Source organism: Miniopterus natalensis, chromosome 15 (assembly GCF_054644295.1).
Source record: "Miniopterus natalensis isolate mMinNat1 chromosome 15, mMinNat1.hap1, whole genome shotgun sequence".
Lineage (NCBI taxonomy): Eukaryota > Metazoa > Chordata > Mammalia > Chiroptera > Miniopteridae > Miniopterus > Miniopterus natalensis.
Window position 1 is genome coordinate 14,230,387 of NC_142095.1, and position 10,945 is coordinate 14,241,331.

General features: G+C 36.5%; 1 protein-coding gene across 1 annotated transcript in view; it reads left to right on the forward strand.

Moving 5' to 3' along the window:
• SLC4A7 (solute carrier family 4 member 7) overlaps window positions 1-10,744 on the forward strand; it is an 80,922-nt gene extending 70,178 nt beyond the window's left edge. The window contains exons 21-26 of the mRNA XM_087824910.1: window positions 1,436-1,504; window positions 2,871-3,044; window positions 4,517-4,648; window positions 5,240-5,337; window positions 8,234-8,341; window positions 10,234-10,744. Coding sequence (XP_087681036.1) covers window positions 1,436-1,504; window positions 2,871-3,044; window positions 4,517-4,648; window positions 5,240-5,337; window positions 8,234-8,341; window positions 10,234-10,315 — 663 coding nt within the window. The 3' untranslated portion in view covers window positions 10,316-10,744. The remainder of the gene's footprint in view (window positions 1-1,435; window positions 1,505-2,870; window positions 3,045-4,516; window positions 4,649-5,239; window positions 5,338-8,233; window positions 8,342-10,233) is intronic.
• The last annotated feature ends 201 nt before the right edge of the window (window positions 10,745-10,945 follow it).

The window sequence follows — 10,945 nt, forward strand, 5'->3', positions numbered from 1 at the left end:
ATTGGCAAAAAAGTCAAGTAGCATATCAAGAAAGCTCTGGAACGAAAAGCTAGGCGCGCACCTAGCTTTTCCTCCCTCTGGGCGGCACCATCCGGAGGGACTCTCCTTCCTTCGTGTCTGCGTCGCTCTGGCCTTACCGCCAGTGCAGTTTCATGTACTTTGGCAATTTTATTTTTCACTTTCTTACCTTTAGACTGGAGATCTTTAGCAAAGATGGCGATTTTCAAAGCCTGGCTCAGGGCCCTCGGGGCCCTGACTCCCGGGGGTGGCCAGCCCTCTGGCTCTGCTGGGCCGGTGCGGGGCTGGCCGCGGCAGTGGGACGCCCGCAGCCCAGCGCCAGGCGTCTGTCACGCCCCCCGGGAGCTTGGCACGAATCCAAACCGGTGCCACTCTTCTCAGTTTCTTTGTGTGTTTTTTTTAAATAGTAGTTTTCCATAAAGATGTTCTTTTAATGTTAATTTGTAATGGGTTTATTATTTTAAAATGAGTGAAAAAGAGCTACTTAAAATTTCTTTTAATTTCTACTGCGGTGACCGCCTCTCTCCTACATAGCTGTATGCGTACAGTGTACATATCAATCTCTAATTTCCAGGGGCTCCTTTCATTGTTTCACTCACTTCTCTTAGCATTCTGAAGCTGCTTTATGGATACAGTAGTTTCTTGAAATTTCCGAGTATATTGATTAGATTTTTAACATGCGTATTTCTTCTCCTCCTGAGTTATTTTTTTCTCCAGGGTTCTTAGGAAGGGCAGACGAGGTTGGTTAGTCGTTTCCCTTGTAGCTCTTAGGTCTTTTTTCCTCGCAGCTCTCTCTCTCTCGGGTGAGAATGCCAGTTGTGGTTTTTAAATAAGTAGACGGGGTCCGTTGGTAGCTGTCCTGTGGGGTGCCTTAGGCATGGACGCGGTAGGCGGTTTGGGGTCCTCCTGCCACAGTAATAAGAACTTTCTTTTCGGGGTGGAGCTCAATTATTATATTCGGTAAATGCTACTGTGTAATAGTCACTGTAGGGGTGGCGATAGTAAATAATAATGGCTGATGCTCTTTGAGTGATTGATACAGACCACGTGCATTTTTGAGTATGTATTTGAAATCCTTTAATTTTCACTGCTTTCTGATGTAGGAGACTAAAGCCAGAGTGGCTAAGGCTCAGTAAGAGGCTGGGTTTTTAAGCCACGTAGCTGGATTGTAGAGCTCAACCTCGTAACCACTGAACCTGCCCCCCCCCCCCCAGGAAGGAACGTGCAGAAGACAGACAGTTTGCAAGGAGGTTATTGCTTGCTCGCATTTCTCTTATTTATAGAAAAGTTCGATCTCATCACTGAAAGGTCATTTAATTCTGCCTCAATAGGTAGTCACTGACCATGCTTTTGTGTGTGTGTTACTGTGAAACTGTTATAGTAGCACGAGTTCTGATTGTGGTCCTTTTACTTACAGTTTATTCCAATGCCTGTTCTATATGGCGTTTTCCTTTATATGGGAGTTTCCTCATTGAAGGGAATCCAGGTAAGTGTTAACTATTTAATATTTAGTGATTTTGTAGAAAAACTTGAAAAAAATTTTAATTTGCAAAGATTATTTTTATGATGGTAGCGGTTTATTCTCAACTCGAGTATTTTGAGGGCAGGTTAACGGGCGACTTCAAATCCACACTTTCTAGTGATTATTGGCTTACTGCACATTTCTCCCCCGAGAACGAGAACGGGAGAACTGATACAGTCCTACCTAGTTTTAATTGCAGTCTTTGAAAGGCCCCCGTCATTAAGGAATAGTATAGTATGAGGGAAGATCAAAAGAACTGGAATGGGAAAAAAGTACTGTTGCTGACATGCTGAACAATTTCGGTGCTTAAAAAGAAAAGGTAGATAATAGTTTTCCCATAAAAATGGTAAAGCCTGCCATTGGTATGGGTGTGATACAGTTTAAAGCTAGTATGGAAGTTATTTTCTGTGATCCTCAAAACGGCTTTGGGAAGCAGGAAAGGAAGGACAATTTTGCAAATCGAGAGACTCACTGAGGGCTGTTAACTAAGCACGCAATGGAGCCAGCGCTGGAACCCAGTGATTTCACTGCTCTGTTTTATCTTAATAATACTTCCTGGAAAACAACCTAATGAAATTTACTAAGATGCATATCAACCCAACCTTAGTAACAAATATTTAGCTCATAAAGCACGCTTAGCACCACTTGACCACCTCCTATAATGAAAACTAAAATTGCCAGCTAGTGGCTGGCAAGACTTCCCACAGGCAGTTTCTTGATTTTTTTTTTCCATCACCATCTAGGACCTGCTCTCCACTGGTCAAGAAATGATCTCATTAACTCACTTTTTTTACAATAATTTTATGGGGTAGGTAGGGTTGATCTTATTTCCAGTTTATAAATGAGGAAATTAAAGCTCAAGAAGACCAGGGAATTTTCTCATGGTTTCCTTTTCAGTGGGTGAAAAATTGGTAATTGTTACCTGAGGTTATTTTCATAGAATTGGTAATGTTAGCTGGAAAGAACCTTATTATAAGAGTATAAGTCTTTTATTGTACATATTAGAAACAAGAAGTAAATGAAAAATTAAATGACTAATGCATTTGATTATAGCAGACAAATTTATTTTTAATCCCCCAAATTAAAGCATTTTGGCTTGAGTTTTCTCATTAAATTAATTGCATTAGTTCATAGGATCGCCCTGATGTTTTTTGGAGGGGAGTCCAGATATTCTGTCCTGAAACATTCTCCTGCACTGTCAGAACAAATCAAGAAAGTTACAGTTTCAATCTCAGAACCCTTAAATTGAATGTAATCTCTCTTCCTAGGCAGCAGAGATGATGACTTCGTTGAAAATGTTTTATTGTTCTGTTTTTCCTTCCACACGCAGTTTTTCGACCGTATAAAGTTGTTTGGCATGCCTGCCAAGCATCAGCCCGACCTGATATACCTCCGCTACGTGCCCCTCTGGAAGGTGCATATTTTCACGGTCATTCAGCTCACCTGCCTGGTTCTCTTGTGGGTAATCAAAGCCTCAGCTGCTGCAGTGGTTTTTCCCATGATGGTAAGTTTTGTTGTTGTTGTTGTTCAGACTTGGTCACTAATTAATAACATTTTTGTGTTTTTAATAGTTACTATTAATATTTATAATTGACTTTGGGAAATGGAATAGCCCATCTTAAAAGCACCTTTGGTATTATGAAATATGAATGGGCCCTTTCTAGCTATTAATCATTTTCAAAACTGAATTTGCTTGTTATTTTCTATGTTTTCATTTTTGTTGTTGCTTTTTAGTCTGAGGTATAGAACACCGTTTTATATTTTTAAACAACTTTAGAGTTTAGGATATTTATGGAATAAATATGATAGCCAAGTATAAAAAGCAAAGTAACCAGAACGACTTGGTTTTTTACTAGGCTATTTCAATACATCTTTTTCAGAAATTAACAGATCTAGAAGTTAAAAAAATTAGGCTAAAGATTATTGATGATATCAATAAGACAGTATAACTATTAAATTATCACAGAATATTATATTTTGCAAATAGAGAATATCTATCCTTTTGTAAAGACCATGTAAAATTGGTTATGTACATGGCCATAAAGAAAATATTAAAATTAAGTTGTAAAGTTTATACAGGTATTAGAAGATTTGATTATTGCTAGGAGCAAAATATGGTTGCTTTCCCTGTATGATATCATATTTAGAAAGAAATCATAATGAATTCAGGATTTAAATATTAAATTGTAGTAGAAAATTTTGAAGAATATTTGTTATAATCCAGTCACCGAGGGTAACTTTTCAAAGAAAATATGGAAACCCAACCACAAAAGAAAGAGATATATTCAACCACATGATAGTTAAATGTTTTACATGTCCGTGGTACAGTCAGATTGTGAGCTTAGGAGAAAATATTTGTAACATGTAAGGCAGATAACGCATTTCTATCCAAACTCCGCAAAACTCTTATGAATTCATGAAAAAGTCATAAAAACCAATTGCAAAACAGGCAAAGGACAGGAAATAGTAAGAACAGAAGAGGAAATCCACGTTGACGGTGAACATTTGAAAACATCTTTAACCTTAGTAACGGTTAAAGTAAAACAAATCTTTTTCACAAATACAGTTGGAAAGCTAAAACCTAATGCTGGAAAATGGGTCCTCCCATGCATGGCTCAAAGATTTTTGTTACCGTCTCTACTCATATACACACACACACATATATATATATTGCAAAGTCATCATAAAAGCTAATCTCTAACTGCAGACACCACGCTGAAACTGCTGTATAATTTTAGGCAGAGTGCAAGGGATTTATATGAGAAGAGGTGTAAAATGCCTTTATATCTTTTGTTTAAGCAGAAAGTTCAGAAATATATAGGTGACTCAGTTCCTTTGAAATAAGATAGCGCATGAAATAAAAATAAAACATATGAAGTACTTTTCTGTTATTTATGGCTTAATACTCTTTCTCTCTTCAGGTAATATAACCTATTTTTAGATAACCACTTACTGTCCTCTCCCCCACTTTTTAAGGTCCTCGCGTTAGTCTTTGTACGTAAACTCATGGATCTGTGCTTCACAAAGAGGGAGCTAAGTTGGCTTGATGATCTCATGCCAGAAAGTAAGAAAAAGAAAGAAGATGACAAAAAGAAAAAAGAGAAAGAGGTAAAAGCACAAGAATTTTAAATTTATACCAAGTACTTGTTTAATGTTTTGTACCAAGTAATAGGCACTATTACAGTCACTTTATATGGGAATAAACTCCTTTAATACCTCCCAAGAACCTTATTATTATAAAGTGTAAGTACTTTATTATCCCCAGTTTACAAGTAAGGAAACTGAGGCAGAGAGAGGTTAGTAGGCAGCTTGTTCCAAACGTGGTTTTAACCCATTTTACCAACTTGCCCCATCCATAGTCCTGACACAAAAATACATTTAAGAAAATTGCATACCATGTATATGTTTAATCACCACTCAGAAGAATTTAGCAGTATGGAAACATAGGTAACGCGGAATAATTCTACATCAAAGTCTACAATAGAATTTAACCTTGAATACAGAAGTATATTTTAGGGTACACTTTAATTTTAACAGTGTTCTAGGAATCTGGCATACACAACGACAAAAAGGACTTTAAAAAATAAACATCTTTTGGCAAAAAATAAAGTAAAACTTTAGTCTCTGTGTGTTGACGTGTAACATGGATGTTGATTTGAACTGCTGTGGGGAAATAACCTCTGTGTGTGTGCTCTAAAGGAGGCCGAGCGAATGCTTCAGGCTGATGACGACACTGTGCACCTTCCATATGAAGGGGGAAGTCTCTTGCAGATTCCGGTTAAGGCCCTAAAATACAGGTGAGCTATAACTTTATCTTGTAAAATTTGTTTTATATACATGTCAGTTGCACACATAAGCTATGTAATGCTTCCTTAAAATGGTGATATCTATTTAAAAACATTTTTTTAAAAATACATTTTTATTGATTTCAGAGAGAGGAAGGGAGAGGGAGAGAGAGAGAACCATCAATGATAAGAGAGGCATTGATCGGCTGCCTCCTGCACGCCCCCTGCTGGGGATCGAGCCCAAAACTAGGTTTAGGCCCTGACCGGGAATCGAACCGCAATCCCCTGGTTCATAGGTTGATGCTCAACCGCTGAGCTGCGCCGGAGGCTGTGATAACTGTTTTTAAAAAGGCGACAAAACCTGCACCTGACATATCGGCTAAAGGAGGGCTTCATGCAATTCTCCTGCTCCTTCCCCTCCCAGGTTATAGGCAGGAGTGAAGAAAAAACTGGCCTTGAACCACAGCCTTAAATTTCTGTGCCAGGCAGACAAGATTTACTTGTCTTTCATCACTGTTTCCGTTTCAGTGAAGTTTAAGGTCAGCACACAAGTCTGTGAATATTCCCACTCTTAGTAGCACAGCTGGGGTCAGAGTGTGCTGGGCAGTAAACGTTTGAGATGCATTTTCTGATAACCTTCCAATAATGCAGCTCTGTTTAGAGGCCTGGGAACTCCTCGTTTCCAAAGGTATGATTTCACCACTGGTAGTGAGGGCTCATGTTATGGAAAAATAATTAAGTTTTATATTTCGTTTGTCATGTATGACTTTGGTGGCTTATATTTAAATTTAAGAACTAAAGGTAAAGGTTGGGAAATGTAAACTTTTTTGGTAGTTTTAAAAGATTGAAATCCTGCATTATATATGCACACCTCTGATTCTGATTTGTACACATTTATTGCATTTCTGATTAGCTATTTATAGTAGAAGAATCAGTTTTAGAGAGTATATGTAGGTTTCTTTTGTGAAAAGTGTTTGTTGGTATTTAATTAATTTCCTTCAACCTTTTTTATTTTTAACTAATGTTTATAGTTTTTACAGAGGTCACTTGTGGACTTGTACATGCTGATGAGCTTTGATAAATGAGTTTCTTAAGTAATTTCTCTCAATGCTTTTTACTATTAATTTTAAAAATTGGTATTTTCCCATGTCACCTTTCAGGATTTCCCCCTCACATCTCTATATACTTTAAATATCACATATAGACAGCTTCATGTATCCAACTATAGTGCTCTGCTTTGCTAGATTCTGTGTACATTTGTTAGATGAATTAATATATTAACTTTGTTGGCTGTACTTCTAAAAAGAGTTTAGGGAACTACCATGATTATTAGTGATACTCACCAATTTGCGGAGATTATTTACCACTTAATCTCTGCTGGTCCTGTATGAGCACTCTCTCAATGCGATTACACATGGGCCTTGACCACTGTTTGTACTTATACTGTCTGATATTTAACACGAAGAATGGGTATATGTATATTTACTTTTATTTTTTCAACTGATGACATGATCCACAGTTAATGCTGCTTTGCTTAAAATTTGAACATCAAGAATGCCAGGAATGGGCTGACCTGTTTATCTGCCAGAATTTAAAATTTTATTTAACCTTGGACTACTTGCCATGAAAATCAATGAGATAATTTATGACAGCATGTGGAAACTGTAAAGCCCTATAAAGTGTGAAAATAACTTATTTAATGTGAGAAAATCGTTTCCCGTCTAGTTTTGGGGGAAAACAAAATGTGTCCTTTCTTCAGAAGGGCCCTAATCTCTATTGATGGGAAAGTTCTTACTTAAAGGAGGACATTTAGAAGCTGAAAACTGCTTCAAGGACTTTTCACCTCTGTTTTTTGAAGTTGGCAACCCAGCAAAGGAACATTTACCCAGACCAGGCAGAGTTGAGAGCTGTATGACTGCGCCATCATGAATTTGGGCCTTCAAGTTCTGGGCACTACACAAGTTGACCTGATGAGGCAGCCATTCCTAGGACTCTAAAATGATCATGTCCCAATTTAAAGAATGAACAAAGCTAGAGCTCTCTAAATGACTGCTGTTTGGCCATTTTTAACCTAGCTGCCATCACATTGTTAATTTAACATCTAACTTGACATTTGTACTTGTCTCTTTTTTGCATGAAATGTTTTCTTTTGCTGAAGAAAAAAAGCTTGCAAATATGTTTGCATTAACTTGGTAATACTTTCATATTACTTTTGACTGACAGCCTTGAGCCCGTAATGATTTGTGGGTATCATCATCATTGGATTTGGGGTCTTGAAGTAATTTTTGTGATATTTCATAGAGACATTTGTTTTTTATAAGGAGACAGTATTTTGTTCTTTTGATTCTCATTTTGATTAATTTGATATAACACTTTGATAAACATGTGAATGTCAGCACAAATCAGTACTTATAAGCCTGTTGAAATATTTTCAGAGCTGTTTTCAATTTTGAAGTGTCACCTTTCCCAGCATTCTTTTTAATGTTTTTAAGAGCTTTAAAAAACAAGTTAGTTTGTTTTTTTAAAGCTAATCTTAATTTTTTCTTACCTACATTGGATAAAGTTTTCTAATTTACCTAAGACAGTATTATTTTTTATATTTATTAACACATTAATATATTGTTTTACATTATTTCAGTAGTGTTCTATAGGCAAGATCTTTGGACGTCATTGCCAATTTAATTCATCTTATCCCTAGTTTCGATTATAAAGAAAGATGTATTTCCTCGTGAGATCTTGATAACAGAACCTCAGGACTCTGACATCTTGTTAGACGTTGGTTTATGTGCATGGCAGAGTTTTCTCCATTTGAAGTTGGTGAAAGCACATGTTGTATAGGTAATGTTGATGACATTTTAATGCTTTTGCAAGTACTGAATACTAACCAAGAAGTGTATTTGTTCTTCAGTGTTGATCCCTCAGTTGTTAACATATCAGATGAAATGGCCAAAACTGCACAGTGGAAGGCACTTTCCATGAATACTGAGAATGCCAAAGTAACCAGATCTAACACGAGGTAGCTGTACCCATTTATGCATTTTCTCACTGTAGCCAATTTTCAATTTGCTTATGGATAGCTTTTCAGTAAAACCATTATGTTTATCTTAATTTGTGTAATTCATATTCTCCTTACTTAAAACCAACTTCCTCCCCTCCTTCCTTCCTTTTTCCTTTCATCTATTAATCTATCCATTGTTTTTTCTGGATACTGGAATCAGATATCGATACTGATGGTTTTATTTTTTAAAAATTTATTGTTTTCTATTTAAGAAAATTTGAACTATTTTATAATAAAGATGAATATATACCTATGGTAGTATGGAATACATATATAAAAGATCAGAAACCATATAAAGAAAGATAATTACTGGGTATTAAATAAATTCTGTAATTAAACACTCTAGCTCTCTGATGACATCATGCTCTCTGATGGTCCAAGAGAAAAAGAAAAAGAAAAACAAGATTTCTTTTGTGTTGTGTTGTGTATTGTTTTGTTTTAGCCTACGATTTCTTTAGTTGAGGTAAATGTTTTTCTTGAAGATATTTGTGAGAAATTGAATCCATGGATATAAAGGCCATTCAGTTTTATAATGTGCCATATATCACATAACTATTTTATAACCTTCCTTATATTTCTTGTTACATAACCCTCTTTTCTCCATTTCAAGGCCCGAACCTCAGGGATTCCAGTTTGATAATCATTAGTACTTTAATCCCTTAGGTGTCTGGAGAAATGAGGTGTAATCTTATTGGTTACTCATTCATTTTTAACAAATATTAATTTCGTGTACACTTGGTGCCAGACACTATGTCGGGTGTCAGTGTACATTTTCTAGGCGAGCGAGCACATAGCTGTTTCTCTTCAGTTATTGTCTTTCTGGCCATCTTTTGATGGTAATTGATTAGGGCTTTTTCCATTCTTTCCCTCCTCTGCTCCCACTTAATCTCTACCCTTTTTTTTATAATCATTTCTTGAATTCTAATTTCTAAGATGATGGTTTACTCACTTCTGTCTTTTATCTTAAAAGTTTTTAAGTTAAATTCTGTCATTTTGGGTTACTTCATGCAACCAGAATTTCACTAAATCCTCTTAATTTTTCACCCCTTGTGAGCACTCCTGGCCCAGATTGTTAATATAGTTATGATATATATATATATATATAACAATAATATTATTTTTATACTTCTGCCTCTCAGGTTGTACCTCAATTCAAAATCAAATGGGGAAGAGAGAGACTGTTTTGGGTTATGTTGTTTAACAGAAAATGTCTGGGGGTGCTACCTTGCTTCAGTTTTGTCTGGAGAAGACAGCAAATCATAGTGTGTTTTTATACTTTTGAAAATTTTTCATATCTCAGGTATATTCATGTGTTACAGTTAAGGCAGTTAATTAAATCGATATATACATGGAATTATTATATTTTATATTCATTTCTGAAAATATAGAATATGTGTTTCGATCTTATATTTGTGAACCAAACTTGAGAGGTTTATAAATTTGTTACATTTTTCTTAGGAAATCTATTTGATGCTTACCTATATTAATAAAGATTAATTTTTAATGGATTTGCAGTGCAATAAAAGTGCTATAACTGTTCATATATAAAGTAAAACTAATAAATCAAACATAGTCATATACTGACCAATTTAAAGAGCTTTTCTTCAGCTGTAAGAAACACATGACTTCACTGGGAAAATTATCTATTAAACTAAGAATTTTAATATTTGCCTTTCCAGTTAAGTTCACTGATAAGAAAAGAAAAAGCAGTAAAATAATAATAGCAAGACATATTTATGTTATCAGTAGTCATCTGAAAGGCCTGTTATGAGTACTTATTGTTGGCCATGCGTGGAATGTACTATCTGTCTACTTCAGAATCACTGATTCTCACTCTTTGTTTTAAACAGCCCTGAAAAGCCTGTGAGTGTGAAAGTAAATATTGAAGACGAATCAACAAAGAAATACACGGATGCTGAGACTTCCTTGTAGGATCGAACCAAGAGGAACTGCATACACAGATACACATATGTGTGTGTGTGTGTGTGTGTATTTCATGTCACTATATAACAACATCGTATGTCATGCTGTTTGTGCGTGACCACTGGGCTTTTTAGGGTGGAGCCTGAAGTTTGTTAGGAGCGCCATGGAGACTGTGTATATAATGAAATGGTCTTTGAGAAGTGAGGTATATGGTTCCTGCTATTCAAATATTTATTCTGTTGAAAAAAATTTTTCTGTTCTGCAATGGAAAGATGTGGGGGAAATGCATTCAGTGTGCATTTATTTAAATCTGTGTATCAGTGACAGTTCATGACAACCTTCAGGGAAATGGGCTTTGTCCATGCAGTCATAGTTTTAACCTGAGCTACACGGGCTCTCGCTTCGGTTGTGCTTTGTGGGAGGAGGGAGGAGGGAGGAGGGAGGAGGGAGGGCGGAGGGCGGTGTCATGCCACGGCTGTGGGGCAGGTGTAACGTGCCCTGGCTTCTCTGCGCGTGCCCTTGGTGTAGCTGTCCGCCGTGTTCCACAGCCGTGGCGTGTTTTAGCTCTGGAGGTAGGACAATGGAAACTTCCTAGGAAATAACTGTAGTTGAGACTTTTTTGTTCTGAAATTTTATTTT